Genomic DNA, 18,752 nt, shown 5'->3' on the forward strand with positions numbered 1-18,752 from the left:
AGGACAAATAATTTTAAGCTACATTTTTGCTTTAGTTTTAATTCTGAAGGTTTCATTAATAGTTTGAGGTAATTAAGTTGTTGTCCCTTTTGGTCTTCTCTTGGGGACAAATACAAAAGCAAAGGGCATCTGTCAGCAGTTTTGTACCTGTGACACTGGCTGACCTGTTACATGTGCACTTGACAGCTGAAGGCATCTGCGTTGGTCCCATGTTCATATGTGCCCGGATTGCTAAGAAAAATGATGTTTTAATATATGCAAATGAGACTCTAGGAGCAACGGGGGCGTTGCCGTTACACCTAGAGGCTCTACTTTCTCTGCAACTGCCGCACCCTCTCCAGGGAGTGAAAATGTCATCACACGTGGCCCTGTCAATCAAAGTGGAAAGACAGTGGAGCCTCTACGAGTAACCACCCCGGCCCTGTTGCTTCTAGAGGCTCAGTTGCATATATCAAAATATTTTTCTCAGCAATGCGGACACATATGAACATGGGGCCAACACAGATGCCTACACCTGCCAAGTGCACATGTAACAGGTCAGCCAGTTTTATAGGTACCCTTTAACAGGGTTTTTTGAGACTATATGATATTGATGATCTATCCTCAGAATAGCAAATAGGCGAGGGTCCAACTCTCTGATCCCCTGGCGATCAGCAGGTAGAAAAGACTGTGGGGCCCTGGTGAGCACTGTGGCCTCTTCTTAGGCTAGTGATGACATTTTCATCGAACAAGTGACTGGAGCTGAGCTGCAATACTAAGCACGGCTGGTATCCAGTGTACAACGCTGTGCTTGGTAAGCTGCGGGAAGGCCGCGGCGCTCACTGGAGAGCTGTGGACTCCTCAAGCAGAAGATCAACAGGGCCCCGGCTATCTGACTCCGCTATTCTGATATTGATTCAGAGCCACTACTGTTGCTCACTGAAGACAATTTCATACATTTGTAAGACTGTGTTTGCAATGTTATACTGTGGTAGGAATTGTAAATACTATTCTTCTCTGGCCTTACATTGACTTATACATATGCCTGCAATGAAAATCTATCCTTTTAAAATTGTGTTCACCCTGCAGAATTCAACCCTCGTTTTGTTCATACCCGTCAAGCACGTTCTTTAGCCGTTGAATTTGAAGGAGCTATCTATGATATCAGTTTGGACGATGAGGACAGTGTTTCGTCTTCACGGACCAAAAGACATTATACCTCTGAAGAAGATGCAGAAGAGACTGAGGATGAAGAAGAGGAGGAGGAGGACGAGGACACATTCACAGCCCCAAGTGAAGATGATGTAATGGTGGCTGATGGGGTGATTGAAACCAGTCATTTGGCATCTGTTCGAGTCACACACAAGTAATTTATTTTTACTTTTATGTTTATATGTTTAGTTGTAATTGATTTCATTTAATTTTCATGCAATGATTTGTTGGAATCTACAATTTATATACAAAATTAAATCTGCAGTGTAAGGTCCCCTATCTTACCCTACAGGAGGGAAAAGTAAAATATTGATTTGATTTTTATGAAAAAAAAAAAACATTTTAAAGGCTGCCGGGACTCGTAGAGAAAGCATTCTTTCCCTGCCCATACACAGTGATTGACAGCTTTCTCTGAATGCAAAGGTATACAGGAAAATCTGTCCATCACTCTGTCTGGGGGAGATACCGTAAATAAGGTTCTGGCAGCATTTAAAAATCAAAGAATCAAATCCTGAGCTCAACATCTCCCCCTCTATTCTGTGCAGCCCTCGGATGGGATAGTATAGGAGTCCTGACTATGTCACTTGAACCCTCAGTGAACACTTCAGCCCCAGAGAATTTCTTTTGTTTCCATTTTTTTTATTCCATGCCTTTCCAGATCCATAACTTTTTTTTTTTTTTTCGTTCACACAGCCGTATGAGGACTTGTTTTTTGCGGGACAAGTTGTACCTACTAATTGCACCAATTAATATTGCATAAAGTGTAGTGGGAGGCTGGCAAAAAAATCTAAATGGGGTGGAATTGAAAAAAAATGCAATTCCTCTACAGTTTTATGGGTTTTATTTTTGACGTTCTTTGTGGAGTAAAACTGACCCATGCCCTTCATTCATGCCCTAGTTTTTCTAGTGTTTTAATACTAAAAAAGTTAAATCTTTGGGAATTTTTTTTTTCTTTTCATAGTTAATCTTTTTTATTTTTTCAATACGGTATTTACCATACAGGATAAGTATATTTCTATTTTAAAAGTTCAGGCATTTTGGGACATGGCGATGCTTATGATTTTTTAAAATTGTTTGTTTATTTTTATTTTAATTACGGGGAAATGAGGGTTATTAGAATTTTTTTTATTTTTTTTTATTTTTAACTTTTTTATTTTTTTACTTTTTATGTCACCTTAGGTGACTATAAGGACTTATTAGATTGCTTCTCCCTACTTTGAAATGAATTGCTATTCATTGCATTTTTTTCTGTATTCTAATGGAGCCCTGCCACCTGTAGGGCTCAATAGGAACTACAGCTGAAATGGTATGGGTGTCTTCAGAGAGACCTAGGAAATTTCAGACAATGCACGGCTCCCCTGATCACAACGCCTGTGAGCCTTTCAAGCCCCAGGAGCACAGTACTCCCGGGGAAAGCTGCCTCAGATTCAGTGGTCACAATTGACCATGGCATCTGAGGGATTAAATGTCTACAATTGGAGTTATCGCTGATTGCAGACCATAATTCAGGTGTCTGATTTTTAAAACCGCAGAAACCACTGTACTCATGAGCAAGCGCTATCTTTAAAGAACCAACTTCCGGAAAGGGGTTAAGTTTATCCCATTTATTTATGATGTCGTGTTAAAGGATTATTCCCATCACAGCTATTCATGACTGAGATCAGAATGCCTACCTTATGAGGTGGTCGAAGTTATAGAAGCAGCGTAAGCAGGCTGTGCTACTTTTTCCATAGTTCCCATTAATTTCCATGACAGTTGCGGAAATGGCATAACACCGCCAGCTCGGCTGTTTCCATAACTGGCCACCACATCAAATGAATTTTGGATTATAGGGTTAAGTTAAAAAAAATACATTCTCAACACTGTTTTTGGTGAAACTAAACATTTTGTGCATTTGGCTCATGATATGTCTTCAAACCAGGAATGAGGGTTTTGTTCTTAGTCATTGATGTGTCAAGAATTAATCCATGCTGTTAACATTTGATTCATGATTCCCTTTGACGAAAGAACTCCGGATTTTTGGTCACTAGCCGAAGTTAGTCTAGAAATATCAAGGCAATGTCTTACAAGGCTAAGCTTTGATGATTCACAGATGTTTGTCCGTTTTTGGTTGATGGATCCCTGAGCCAGGGTTTTATGGAGAATAGGAAACTGCTATGAAAGATAAAGTACACCAGCTAACACTTGTACCAGTGCCGAAACTATACATTATGTGATAGGGTTCCATAATTCACTGGTGTCTCGCCATTATGTCTGTTGGGCATACACCGGAACTAAAGCTAGCACCCTATTAATCTAAGGCATTCTGGAAATATTCCAGAATAACCACACACAATACGAATACTAATCCAATACCGTCCTAAACCTTAATTTTCATTGTTTTTATAAGATTTCAGTTTTTTTGTAAAGTATGTTGCAACGCTGAGGCAGCCTGTCTAGTCTTCAGCGGGTAGTTAGGTGATATGCTAACTGTGGTGTTTGGAATACATGATATGTATTTTTCTTATTTGCTTCACATAGGTGTTACATCCTTGCCAATGACACAGTACATTGTGAAAGAGAACTGTACCACTCAAGTAGAGCCTGGAAGGACCACAAAGCTTACATTGACAAGGAGGTAAACTTTTTTTTTTCTGCTGGCTGCCAGCAAAAAACAAAAACATATTATTAGAGGTATCATTATCCAGCATTAATTCCACAACATATGCATTTTCTTCTACTTCTAGACTGGTATCTAGTAAATATAGCCCTGATACTCGCTTAGTCATAGAAACCCATTTTTTTGTCATAGAATACCAAATATCTCCGTAAAACTCAGGGGCACTGCCAGTAACCCCTAGACATCAGAAAGCTCTTGCAGATCCATCATTTGCAATAGCTGGAAGAGCACTTTGCCATGCATACGGCAAGGAAGAAGTCTCTATTACCCAGAGCAAAGCCCCTTAGCACAAAGTGATACGTGGAAATCACTTTGCACTGGATTTTGCACTTCAGTGGCCAAATCATCAGACCACCCTGCCTTGCCACGACTGCTGCAGGGCAGGGGCACGCTCTACCACACCACCCAAAGTGCGCCTGCTGCCAAATAGCGTCCCAATTGTTTTCAAAATTATGCTTCACCTATACCGGCACCTAGGACACACTATACGGCCCTTCATATGGTCAGCTAACCTCTACAATTGTCCCTTATATGAGTGGGAAATGGCAACTGGGAAACCTTGTGAGATGGAAACTCTGTAATATGGATGTACTTATTTTTGGGTTTATCAGATTGAAGCGTTACAGGACAAAATAAAGAATTTAAGAGAAGTAAGAGGACATCTGAAGAGAAGAAAGCCTGATGAATGTGACTGTAGCAAGTCTGGGTGAGTATCCCTGTATATTATCTATTGATACATAAGCCACGATTGCTGATATTTTATGTATAAAAAAAAAAACGTAAAAAAAACAGGTGATGGCTAAATCAATGTACAATCTTTTTTTTAATTTTTTTATGAAACTTATACAGTTATGTGCAAATACCATAAACATGGTTCACATAGAAATCGCCTAACAAAACCAACCTACAGTCCAGCCACCCCACCAACCCTATCCCTTGCTCCAGGCATGGTGGAAAAAGAGAAAAGAAATATACCTACATAATGACTAATCCTACAAATTTTCCAATAATGTCTGGAATGGGTGCCAAATCTGGTGATGGTGTCCAAAATACAGTTTTTTCAATAACATAGTTAATGTTAACTTATTAAACCAAACTGTAAAATCTAAGCTTCTCTCTGTATTTCAAAACTGAAGGATTGTTTTCTGGGCAGCCTACAAGGCCTTATTTAACCTTGTTCGCTTTACATTAGACATTTGAATTCCCCTATTTCTATCTTAAATATTTCATTCCATCGGTCTATAACTCTCGCTCAGAAAGGGTGTAACTTCAGACATCTCTACATGTATTAAATCCCCAGTGGTTACTTTACATTTACATTTTTCTCTTGCACATTTCGCCATTCAAGCAGGTGTAAAAAAAAGAAATTGGGAGACTCTATACGGATTTGAGTAAATTGATGTACAATCAAATTGTACTAAATGGATAATCGTAGTTCAGATTTATAAACACATTGGGGAACCTTTATTAAGACCGGCATTTTAGATGCTGGTCTTAAAGGGAACCTGTCACCATGAAAATGTAATGTAATGCAAGATACAGGCATCATGTTATAGAGCGAGAGGAGCTGGGTAGACTGAAATATAGTTTTATGCGAAAAGATTCAGTAAAACTTGAATTTTATCCATTTAAATTATTGCTCATTCTGCGCTTTGAAGTCAAGGAGCCGGTCCTATCAGTGATTGTCATCTCCCCCTATGACTGTGTATACACAGAGAGCTGTCAGTCACTGATAGGACCGTCTCCTTGACTTCAAAGAATGAGCTGGAATATAAATGTATAAATTACATGTTTTACTGAATCTATACACCAATCTGCTCTATAACATGCTGCCTGCAGCTCAAACACTATGTTCAACCTGATCTGTTCCCTTTAATAAAGCCCCTGTGCTGGCAGTGGATCCGCCGAAGTTATGAAGAGGCACAGGCCTCTCCATAACTTCAGCACATCCAGCCCCAGTTCTAAATGTAAGACGGCATCTGAGCTGTCTTGCACTTTTTTTTACACCTAAAACAGGCGTAGAAAATGATTAATGAAACGAGACGGGACGGTCCTGTCCACACCCACAATTTTACACCTAGTGTGCGCGGAGAAAAGTCACAATGGTCGCGCAACTAGCCATTGCGCCGCCATCTGCTCCTGATTTAGGCGGATTTCAGATTAGTAAATGACTACCGTTAATTTTCTAGCTTTGTAATATGGATAAACTAATTCATGTGTTTGTTGTAGGTTTTACAAAAAGGAGAAAGGAATTAGGACTCAAGATAAGATAAAGGGCCATGTCCATCCATTCAAGTAAGCGTCATTATTCCATATTATGTAGACATTTCTTGTTAAATTCATCACCTATAAAGCTCCTCAGTCATTTCCACCCCTGGCTATACTGCTATGCTGACAAATGCATAGATACATCCCCTCGCTGATTAAATAGCTGAGATATTGTAATTGATAATAGCATGTTCTGTCCCCAGACCATCATTGTGTAAATGAGTGTGTTACACGTGTGACATTTCTCCATCACATGGAAGAACTGGACATGTGAAACAGCACATGCAGTATACAGCGGGAGACTCTACAGGGCCCTATCCCTTTAATACCAATTTAAAGCTGACCTCCTAAAATTAAGAGCAAGGACAATTCTGACAATTCTGGCACTGTAAAATGGTTGTTAGGACATCAGCATCGATAGGATGTGAACAGGTTTGCCAACTGCTGTATTAATCCCAAGCACGGATTTCACCTGTGTCCAATAACGCATCTTGGAATCCGTTTTTTAGTAGCCTCAGGTGCTGTCAGCAAAACAGCTACTGGAAAGGGATGCATATAATATAATAAAGATATTATATGAGTGCTGCTTGAATTGTAATAAAAGTGTTTCCTCCACAGGGAAGGAGCTCAAGAGGTTGACAACAAATTACAGATCTTTAAGGAGAACCGTAGACGGAAAAAGGAGAGAAAGGAAAAGAAACGTCACAAAAAAGGAGAAGAATGCAGCTTTCCCGGTCTCACTTGCTTTACTCATGACAACAACCACTGGCAGACTGCTCCGTTCTGGAATTGTAAGATCTGCATGATGGTGACCGTTACTGAACTATGTTTCCATTATCCTCATCTTTAAGGGTTGCCAAGCTTTGGGGACTTTTATAACAGACTCTTGAAGCATGTTGTATATATTTAAAAACTCATACTCGCCTGCTCTCACCTCTCCATTCTGGCTACCTTCAGTGGTCTTCTGATCCTTGTCCTGTAAACTTCCAGATGGACAGGGTCCGCACTGGAGCCAATGACTGGCCTCAGCAGTGACATGCTTTCAATCGACATGTCATTGATGGGTCATATGCCGCTTGGAGACACATCACTGTTGAGGCCAATCATTGGCTGCACACTTGACCCCCGTCCATCTGGCAGTTTACAGGATGGGAACCAGAAGACCATTAAAGGGAGCCAAGGAGCAGAAACGAGGCAGCAGGAAGCAGGTGTATACCAGTTTTCCGACAGATACAACACAGTGGAGGGATCTGTTATAGTCCCTAAAGCTGGACAACCCTTTAAGAAAGATTCTTTGCAAGCTGAGGGTTAGAGGGATTGTTATCCGGGCCATGATTATTACACCAATGTACCATGCAGTTCACAAAAAGGTAAAAGCTAATTACAGATAATGGCAAGTAAAATGCCTCTAAGGGTGCTGTCACATGTACCACTGGGAGAGTGGTGGCCGGGATGCTACCAGAAGTTACAGGTCAATGCAGTTGTAGCTGGTTGCAGTTTGTTACAGGCTATGTTTTTGTTTTTTTCATTTTCAAACCACACAACCATTAACAAACTACAAGGAGTTATTACTTATTTCATTCGTAATTTGCATGGCCATGCTGCTTTCCACCACATAGCAGCTGCCGCTTGATTGTGCATTGGACAGTATGTGTGACAGCAATCTTAGGGTCCTTTTACATGACTCAATTGGGGCCATAATGGGCCCCGATCAACAATCTAACAAGTCAGTCAGCCCTGACATAAAGAGTCTTTACACAGCTCTAAGCAAACTGCATTATGGAAAAATAATTATTTGTACAATTGTTTGTTCCTCATACAGTTTGCCTATTGTAGGCAGGAAGATGTGTTACTGACAAATTATGTTTTTTGCGGCTGCATAAAAAGATCTGATCAGTAACAAACAAGTTTACCAGTTTGTCGACTGATTGGTGGGGTTTTAGACGGGCTGATGAGCCTACTCATTCTCGATCATCAGCCTGTGCGACTAGTGTCCAGTACTATCTAGAGCTGCCAATAGCTGGGGGCCACAGGTACGGGGTCCAAGAGCCACTTGTCACTCCCAAGCCACTGGTTGGGAAAGACTATGGGGGACAGACTGAGAAATAAAAAGACCCAACATGAGAAACACGAGCCCACAGGGTAAAGTATAAGGAGATCAGTCATAGAGAAACACATTATTTAATATTGGGGTGCTCCTCTCAGTGACTACAAGTTTCTGACTTTCTGTAAGGTGTCAGTCATCTGCTTCATTTTTCTTGCATGCATTTTTAAAAACAAGTACATAAAATCAAATGACTGGCACCTTGCCTTCAGTACCCTTGGCTGTGTATGTCACAAGAACGTTGTGGCCATTGTTTGGCTGCAGTGGGAGGACCGGAGCTGGGGTGCTGGAAATGGCAAGGGGAAAACAGGTATGAACTTTATTTTTGTTACATTAAGTGGCTTTTGGCAAGTTTTTAATTAACTCTGACAATATCTTTAATTTGGTAATATTATTTATCGCATTACTACTATCATGATCATCTCATTCCTGCTATTTTGATTCACTGTTTACAGTTCGGTTTATAAATCTATATTCATCAAGTTTTCTTCACCTTCATGTTCTCCTCCTTGTTCACAGTGGGATCTTTCTGCGCCTGTACCAGCTCCAACAATAACACATACTGGTGCCTGAGAACTGTCAATGAGACTCATAATTTTCTGTTTTGTGAATTTGCAACTGGTTTCTTGGAATATTTTGATATGAACATCGATCCATATCAGGTAAGCACATGAAGCCTAATTTAATAATTAGTTACATACCTAAAATGTGTGCAGTTACAATGCTCCTACTAGTCCAAGTGGAACCTGGTCTGTCATAGTAAGTTAGCACCTAGTAACCTAGTTTTTAAAGTTCAGCCTAAAGGTCAACCTATAATCACACTGTGTTGATCCAGATGAAGGCAAACAACTTTAAAGAGGCTAGTGCCAAATGCCCCATATTAGAAGAAACAATCTCCAAGTCCACCTCATAACTATAATTTGTAATAATATATTGCCCAGGAAAGGGATTTAGAACAATAAATCAACCATCACAACATCCTATGGCATATAGTTCCATAGTCTCACTACTCTTACAGTAAAGAATCTTAATCTATGACAATGTTGAAATCTTCTTTTCACTTGGCAAAGAGGATGCCCTCTTGTGGCTACAGTAGTGTAGTTATGACTTTAAAGCACATTTATGTTATTAAAAAGGTTCTTTCATTAAGAAAACCCCTCCATATGCCATATTAGGGCTAATTGGCAACATGTAGGGAGTCCCCTGCTTGAGACTCCTTTAAAAAAACAACAACAAAACAGCCTAGTAAGGCATTGGGTTGGGGGAAGCTAGAGGCATTTCCAGAAAAAATTGTTAAAATTATCCAAGAAACAGCATATAAAAGTCTGATAAATTTGGTGAAAAATATGCCAACACAGCCTCAAGCAAAATCAACTTAAAATATGGCCCTCATGATAAAAAAATCTGAATGTTTTTAGGCAAGAATAGCTCTATAATATGGTATACATTGGAGAAGTCCTCTTTTTCCTCTTGTTGAATACGGGTGAAGATCTCTTTATGCCTCCAGCACATTGAGAAATAACAGACCCTATAAAAGTCAATTGGTGCCATATTATGGGTCCATACAAAGCTGTAATGTGCACAAGGCCTTTTTGTTGATGGAGCATTCTCACATGGTCCTTCTTTCTTTGCAGTTAACAAACACTGTACATACTGTGGAGAGAGGAGTATTGAATCAGCTTCACATACAACTGATGGAACTAAGAAGCTGCCAAGGTCATCGACAATGCAACCCAAGGCCAAAAGGACTAGAAACAGGTAACTTGACTTAATGAGTAAACTTTTATTGTAATGGCAAACGTGGTTGATGTGAAGAGTCCTTTAGGCTTTTCTGGAATCAATGTTTGGTCTATTACAGGGTCTAATGGACTCAGACCACTAAAGGATGATGCTGTACCTTCCATGTATATATGTGCAGCAGACTACTGAATGAAAACACATTGAGCTTTTCGGTTCCTCTCTACAGGGTTCTTTATAGGATGGCCTAATCTAGACAGCAAAGCTTATTGCCAGCATTGCCTTCTTAGCTAACAGCTACTAGGCTGAACCTAGCTAGGGGCTGCCAACTAACCCACTGACTCCTTGTAAAGTGCAATGTATCTTTTCTAAGACTGACATTTTTGCTTTCAATCAAGCATCGATGACCTTCGAATGTATATTTTTTTTTAACCTTTTTTAAAAATAAAGATTTGATATAATACTCATTTCCAGCTACTGCAAATCAAACCAAACTCCTGTTAAAGTGAATTAAATTCAGCCATTTTGAGGAAAGAGCCAGTATTCAGTTTGGTGTATTCAAGATGGTGCATGCTCATGGCTGTTGGTCAGGTTAACAAAATGGCTGCCTTTACTGAGTTTAGGTATCCAGTACAACTTTTACTCATCTTTCTAGAGGGCGTGGCAATCTACTTTTTGTGATTAATTTCTCTTCCAAAAGTTAACAAGCGTTACTCTTGTATTTTCCTATATCAGGGAGTAAAGATGGAGGAGCCTATGATCCACACAGGTATATGTTCTTTTTCTTATTTATCCTTCTCAGCGGCTTCTCCCAAAATAATTGCATGATCAGCCCATTCTGACTAATGTTTGTATCTTGTCATGTGGCACACAGCATAGCTTTTGATGCATGCACGTTCTAACCATGGTTTCCTTTCATGGTCAGTGGTTTGAGGCCTACCATTATTCACTTTATCTCATCTTTACAGCAAGAGCTCATGCATCCCATTTCATGCTTGTAACTTGTGATTTTTTCAAACATGAAATTCATCAAATAATTTAGTTTTCCATTAGGAGTGGTGAGATAGCCGGTGTATTATGTTTCTTCTATCATCTACTTATGTTTATTTGTTTTGCACTTAATTTTGTATTGTAATATTTTGTCATGTTTTCCTTTACATGCTGTACATTTATAGCCTTGCTGAAATATAAAAATGTATACATGCATGCAATGAGCATCCATATAGAAGTAAATAATTCATAGATCTGGTCCAGGCAACTTTTTAAAGACTGGGAATTATTTACTAATGCTGTCTAAAATCTAGACAGCATAACCATAGACCTGACAGTCAAAAGATGCACCAAATGTGTTGTGTGATAGGCTAGGAGCATCTTGCAAGATGTTATACACCTTTCTTTACCTGGCTGGCTGTCTGCTTTATTTTACTACCCTTATTGTGGAGTAAAAAACTGGTGCATGCCATAATGTCATTAATACAGGGGAAGGGAGTGAAACAGAACTAGGCCTCAAAGCTAGGAAGAGGGAAAAGGTCACCTCCTAGGAAGCCCCTAAACCTGGCCCTGACTCCTGTCAGTATGTATAGACCCTGAAGGTTGGAAAATACATAAGCTGTAACCTAGACCCCAGGAGCCCTGAAATGCCCTAGGTAGTGACAGGGAATGAGACTACTGGTTCCTTATCAGGTGAACGAACCAGCGTCTCCCTGAGGCCTAGTAACAACAAGCACAGGGGAACAACCAAATACCAGGAGCAGTACAACTTACCTTATAGAGAATGGATGAGCAGGAACATGGGTAAGGAACCAACTCTTCCAAATCCAAGCAGAGAATATCAACCGCATGGTATGCAGTGTGAGACTAAACTAATTAGGGAATGCAGTAATGACCATGGGCTGCACCTGACAAGAGGTGTGGTCATTACCAAACCACAACACTGAGAATCAAGAGACTGTCAGTTAACCTCACTTGCAATCAGTTTCTCCTATCTTCTAACCTCTGTCACAAAAGGTACCGTGATGCATATTTTTGATACATTCAACAAATACACTGATCCATGCTTAGTTTTCTTAAAGGGGTTCTCCAGAATTTTTATATTGATGGATTATCCTCAGGATAGAACATTAATAACAGATTAGCAGGGGTCTGTCACCCCACCCCTCACCAATAGTCTGCTTGGGAGTAGCTCCAGCACTGGAACTACACAGTTCCTTCCATTGGGCAGTGGGTGGAGCTGGTTACAACGGTGCTGCTCCCACTCACTTCAACGGGAGCAGGGCTGAAGTAACCAGCTCCGTCCACTACTCAGTGAACAGAGCTCTGAAGTCCTGGTGCCTATTACCAGTGCCAGAGCTACTCCTGAACAGCAGATCAATAGGGTTGTGGGGATGTCAGACCCCCACCAATCTGATATTGATGCTTATTCTTAGGATAGGTCATCAATATAAAAATCTGTCTTATTTTAATTAGTAAATCTGCCCCATTTTGTACTGAATCTAGTGTGAGTCATAATGCACTCGAAAAGAATTAAAAATTGCCTAGAGCACAACATTGGTGGAATACATGGTAGAAATGTTGGGATTATTAATTTAATGATTAACTGTCAAACATTAACTTCAATACTTTGTATATGCAAAATCCTTCCTAAACACATGGGTGCTGTTGTGAAGCTCTCTCTGAGGTACAGAGATATCTAGGGCAGTAAATTGCAGAACATATTTCGTAGGGATAGATAGGTAAAAAATAAACTAGCTTAAACTTCTAATTTGTATACTGGACTGGCTTACAGAATATAGGCTGTAGATGTATTGAAATAAGCCACATTCTAGTGTTTATCAGCTGTAAGCAGAAGTCTTTGACCCAGATTTACTAACGTGTACACTTTTTTCCGACTTCATTGAAAAGGGGGCATGGGTTAGCGGGACGGTATGGGCCATTTCAGGAAAAGGGCAGGTTTAAGATGCACCATATTGTGCCACAATGCTGGCCTATAATGTTGTCTCAAAGTAATAAAGTAATCCAACCAATAGTTGATACAGAGTTAGACAAAAGTGTGTGTATATATACGTATATGTGTGTGTGTATATATATATATATATATATATATATATATATATATATATACAGGTCCTTCTCAAAAAATTAGCATATTGTGATAAAGTTCATTATTTTCTGTAATGTACTGATAAACATTAGACTTTCATATATTTTAGATTCATTACACACCAACTGAAGTAGTTCAAGCCTTTTATTGTTTTAATATTGATGATTTTGGCATACAGCTCATGAAAACCCAAAATTCCTATCTCAAAAAATTAGCATATCATGAAAAGGTTCTCTAAACGAGCTATTAACCTAATCATCTGAATCAACTAATTAACTCTAAACACCTGCAAAAGATTCCTGAGGCTTTTAAAAACTCCCAGCCTGGTTCATTACTCAAAACCGCAATCATGGGTAAGACTGCCGACCTGACTGCTGTCCAGAAGGCCATCATTGACACCCTCAAGCAAGAGGGTAAGACACAGAAAGACATTTCTGAACGAATAGGCTGTTCCCAGAGCGCTGTATCAAGGCACCTCAGTGGGAAGTCTGTGGGAAGGAAAAAGTGTGGCAGAAAACGCTGCACAACGAGAAGAGGTGACCGGACCCTGAGGAAGATTGTGGAGAAGGACCGATTCCAGACCTTGGGGGACCTGCGGAAGCAGTGGACTGAGTCTGGAGTAGAAACATCCACAGGCGTGTGCAGGAAATGGGCTACAGGTGCCGCATACCCCAGGTCAAGCCACTTTTGAACCAGAAACAGCGGCAGAAGCGCCTGACCTGGGCTACAGAGAAGCAGCACTGGACTGTTGCTCAGTGGTCCAAAGTACTTTTTTCGGATGAAAGCAAATTTTGCATGTCATTCGGAAATCAAGGTGCCAGAGTCTGGAGGAAGACTGGGGAGAGGGAAATGCCAAAATGCCTGAAGTCCAGTGTCAAGTCCCCACAGTCAGTGATGGTCTGGGGTGCCATGTCAGCTGCTGGTGTTGGTCCACTGTGTTTTATCAAGGGCAGGGTCAATGCAGCTAGCTATCAGGAGATTTTGGAGCACTTCATGCTTCCATCTGCTGAAAAGCTTTATGGAGATGAAGATTTCATTTTTCAGCACGACCTGGCACTTGCTCACAGTGCCAAAACCACTGGTAAATGGTTTACTGACCATGGTATTACTGTGCTCAATTGGCCTGCCAACTCTCCTGACCTGAACCCCATAGAGAATCTGTGGGATATTGGGAAGAGAAAGTTGAGAGACGCAAGACCCAACACTCTGGATGAGCTTAAGGCCGCTATGGAAGCATCCTGGGCCTCCATAACACCTCAGCAGTGCCACAGGCTGATTGCCTCCATGCCACGCCGCATTGAAGCCGTCATTTCTGCAAAAGGATTCCCGACCAAGTATTGAGTGCATAACTGAACATAATTATTTGAAGGTTGACTTTTTTTGTATTAAAAACACTTTTCTTTTATTGGTCAGATGAAATATGCTAATTTTTTGAGATAGGAAATTTGGGATTTCATGAGCTGTATGCCAAAATCATCAATATTAAAACAATAAAATGCTTGAACTACTTCAGTTGGTGTGTAATGAATCTAAAATATATGAAAGTCTAATGTTTATCAGTACATTACAGAAAATAATGAACTTTATCACAATATGCTAATTATTTGAGAAGGACCTGTATAACAATATTGAATTGCACGACCCATCCAGAAAAACGCGAGTTTATTCACCAAAGATACAGCAAAGTTTCAATCCTCTCAATGGGATCTTTCTCAAGCAATAGTAATACCTTGAGAAAGATCCCATTGAGAGGATTGAAACATTGCTGTATCTTTGGTGAATAAACTCACGTTTTTCTGGATGTGCCGCAGAATTCAATATTTTATATAAGTTAGATGGGTGGATCGCCCCCATAGCCGCTGGCACCCAGTTACTTTTGTTAGTTTTTGGCTGTGGTGCCCCTGTTTTGTATATTTTGTGTGTGTGTGTGTATGTGTATGTATATATATATATATATATATATATATATATATATATATTTCACTTACTAGTACCAAATCGCCATACAAGTAAGAGTTGTACAGTTTCCGACTAATGCCAGTGTAGTTTGGGTGAATTTAAGCCAGCCTTGCAACAGAATACATTTCTGACAGATACACATTAGGTTGTTGGCCAATTCTGCTGAAAAATTGGGTGGTTCTGTCAATATTTATCCAATTGGTATAGTCATCTTAGAGGTCTCTTAACATGAGCTGATAATTAATTAACATTCATAGGAACGCTCATAACCGATAATCAGCCTGTGTAAAGGTGCAAAAACTGCTCATTCATTGGGTGAAAGCATAGTTGATGCTGACACCTAAATTTGGGCAGCAGATTGTGCTGTGCAAGCAGTGTTCTGCTGACTTTTTATTTGATATGATTTTACTGGCAAGTGGGCCAAAATTTGGGTTGTCTGTGTCAATGATTGCAGTAAACAAGAGTTACATTGAATCTTTTATGTTGGCATAAGAAAGCTATGATCCACTAATTATTTCATACTTTAATTGAACACTTATTTTGAGACAACTGGTCTTTAAATTAAAAGCATTATTGTATTTTTAGGAGAAAGTTATAAGGAGTCATGCACATGGTACCAGTGTTCTCTTCTAGGTGTATACTCAAAAGCTAGCTTTCATTCGAAGGATGCAAGTTGGTGTTCCTTGTTAAAAGGGTCTCTCTAACATACAGAACTGTTGATTGGGGCACTCACCGTTTGGTAGAATGGGAAAGACTTGTGTGCGGCTCTCTTCCTTCTAGTCAAAGGAAGTGATGGAAACAGCTGAGCAAATCTATCAGACTTTTATGTCTGGCCATACACATTAGATTTTCTGGATGTTTGAACAACTATTGCTTGAACGATCATCTAGTGCAGTGTTTCCCAACCAGTGTGCCTCCAGCTGTTGCAAAACTACAACTCCCAGCATGCCCAGCACAACCAAAGGCTGTCCGGGCATGCTGGGAGTTGTAGTTTTGCAACAGCTGGAGGCACACTGGTTGGGAAACACTGATCTAGTGAACGATTATTTCGAAGATGCAACCATACATATTTTAGTCCCTGTTAGCCACCATTACAGTTCTTCAAACTGGCCATACATGGTGAATGACACAGGGCAAAGAATCTTTCTGGGAACGTTCTTTCAAAGAATGAATATTTGAAAAAAGTCTTTCTTTTAATTAAAGATCTTTTCGTCCTGCTATCGGATGAAAATTTCAAACACTGACGACTTCTCAGATGATGGCACACTGCCCTTGGTCAGTTAAAACAATCACTGATTACTATTGCCTGTTTTGATCAACTTTGATATTTATGAGTACATTAAGATTTACCATAAATGTCTTTGGTGGCAAACATCTTTTCTTACTATCGCCATAAAGCTGAATTATGTTTCTTAGCCCTTGTTAGCCTTGTGTATAAAAATTAATGAAGACTGGAGCAGTTTCCTATATCACTCAATTAAAAAATTGTTTGAAAATGAATAAGTAAGTGATTTGAGTTGTTGCAATCACTTTCTTCATAATTGTTTTGCACTAGTTTTTATGCATGAGTATATTGTACTCTCACAAATCCAATTTGTATTTTTACAGAGGACAACTATGGGACGGATGGGAAGGTTAACCTGCCAAATTTCACAGAGGATGTTGACTGGAAAGGACTGGAAGATTTGTACAGCGTAAATGAAAGCTTGTATGGCTACAGAAACAACTACAGGCTTAGTCTGGATGACTGGGCTAATTACTTGAAGGATGTAGATAGAGTTTTTGCACTGCTGAACAATATCCCTAAAAAAAATACAGCAAATTCAACTGTGGTTGAACAAATTTCTGGGCCTTCCGATACTTCATCTGTGGTGGAAATGTCCTCTGCTGACTCCGAAGACGAATTTAGTGGTTTAGTTGCAGAAGAAAGGGAACCTAAAATAGAAGCCAACTTTGGTATCTTGAATTTGAGCACAGTGATATTTAATCACAAGAAAAAACTTGAAACAAATAACGATATTCCTGGCAGGAAAAAAACTAACCAGGCACACTGGATCAAGAGTAAAACAGAAAAATGGAAAGACCATGTAGATTTAGATACTTATGTAATGGATTTCAGCGGAAATGGGTTCATGGAACTAGAATCCAAAAGTTCTTCAAATATTCAGACTATTCGTTATGTCCCTACAGAATCGCAACAGCATCAAAGTCATGCAAGTGAAGATATTTTTGAAGATCAGATATACCTTCCTATTGATTCTGTGACTCAACAGAAAAGCAATTTTTCAGCTGCAGATCAGGCAGATGATTATGAAGATCAAAAAAGCACAAAAGCCCAATCTACAAAAAATTCTCCAGAAGAGAATAATAGAAACTTTGATGTAGAAGGCAGTGCCTGATCCCTTGCCTTTTCAAACATGTGCATGACAATACAAAAAAAGAGCAGTCAAATATTTGTGGCACTTGACATTCCAGATTTGGTATTCTTAACTGCTTCACTTTATTAGATCATAATTTGTGCAAATGGTTTCACCCTTCAGTCCCCATATGACACTTGTTACCTACATCACATCACAAAGTTTACTTTAATACTATATTGTTGACACGTTCTTTTATTTGCTGTTCACCATTTGGGCTCATATTTTTGTGCATTTAAACACCACACATTATCTCACATCCCCACTAAAAAATGTTGTTATATTTTACTTTCTAACCACTGGAAATTTTTTTAATTAAACTAATTTTGCACTTTTTTGAAGCTTTTTCAGCTTGATCACAAAGTTTATCCCGTTTACTTTCATCTCTCTATGATGCATATGTGAGGAATTGTGCATAAAAAACTAAGATTTTGTGCCAAAAATGTGCCTTAAAAGATTGCATTCAAAAATTTGCATGTACCTAAAAATATATGTGCAGGTGTATTATCTTTTTTAAGTATACAAGAATTTTAAAGATAGTAATCAACACAAAAAGCTTGTAATGGTGCATTGTATGAAAAGACATCTGTACTTGCAGGTAAAGAGCTGATTGATCATGAAAATCATATTCGATGTGTACCTCAAAAGTCTTGTTTTACTCGTTTTCTCATAGGATTGTTTTTGGCTTCTACATGAGACCTAAAACCTCCTTCATCACATTTGATCCATGGAGTAACCAATATTTTTATTCTTCGAGCAGTCCTTACATGGTCTATATACATACTGTATGCTAAACATTAATTGTTGCTGTGCATGTCACCGACCTGATGGCTGTACAAACGTATTTATGGTGATGAAAGTACTTTTTTTTGTCCTTTTTGTAAATAGATTTCAGATTATAGGTTTTGTGTTTTTTTTAATCCTGTATAGTATCTGTTATACTTTTATAGAACAACTCGGGCTTCAGGAAAGTCACGAAGCAACGTTTCTTCAAATAAAAAATGTGCTTTCATTTTACAAATGAAACTTGATTTAAATAGTTTTATTATTTTTACATTAATGCAGTCATATGTGCACGTGTTTTATCCCTTGTTTGGGGGGAAATCTACATTATCCAGAAGTGAAGACATTAAAGTCAGTAACCTATCAGTCTTAGGTTTTGGGAAAAGGATTAGATCAAACTGAACATCAAGGGACCTAAAATTTCAATGCTAACATTTTATCTGTAATATGGATTGCTCAATTAGAGCCATGAAAATCTTCGCTTTTTGCACCAGCGGTTAAGTATGATGCAGTTTAAAATCACCTGTTATTTCA

At 39.2% G+C, this 18,752-nt stretch overlaps 1 protein-coding gene across 2 annotated transcripts in view; it reads left to right on the forward strand.

Annotated features, from left to right (window-relative positions):
- The window catches only part of SULF1 (sulfatase 1), a 108,953-nt gene extending 90,492 nt beyond the window's left edge, over nt 1-18,461 (forward strand). The window contains exons 13-21 of one of the 2 annotated variants that reach the window (XM_044293105.1): nt 1,069-1,345; nt 3,712-3,808; nt 4,462-4,556; nt 6,080-6,145; nt 6,737-6,909; nt 8,742-8,884; nt 9,857-9,980; nt 10,695-10,728; nt 16,627-16,795. In XM_044293105.1, the coding sequence (XP_044149040.1) occupies nt 1,069-1,345; nt 3,712-3,808; nt 4,462-4,556; nt 6,080-6,145; nt 6,737-6,909; nt 8,742-8,884; nt 9,857-9,980; nt 10,695-10,728; nt 16,627-16,657 (1,040 nt within the window). In that variant the 3' untranslated portion in view covers nt 16,658-16,795. Of the gene's footprint in view, nt 1-1,068; nt 1,346-3,711; nt 3,809-4,461; nt 4,557-6,079; nt 6,146-6,736; nt 6,910-8,741; nt 8,885-9,856; nt 9,981-10,694; nt 10,729-16,626 lie in introns of both variants that reach the window. The other variant, XM_044293104.1, reaches the window with a different exon arrangement.
- The last annotated feature ends 291 nt before the right edge of the window (nt 18,462-18,752 follow it).

Source organism: Bufo gargarizans, chromosome 5 (assembly GCF_014858855.1).
Source record: "Bufo gargarizans isolate SCDJY-AF-19 chromosome 5, ASM1485885v1, whole genome shotgun sequence".
Taxonomy (NCBI): Eukaryota; Metazoa; Chordata; class Amphibia; order Anura; family Bufonidae; genus Bufo; species Bufo gargarizans.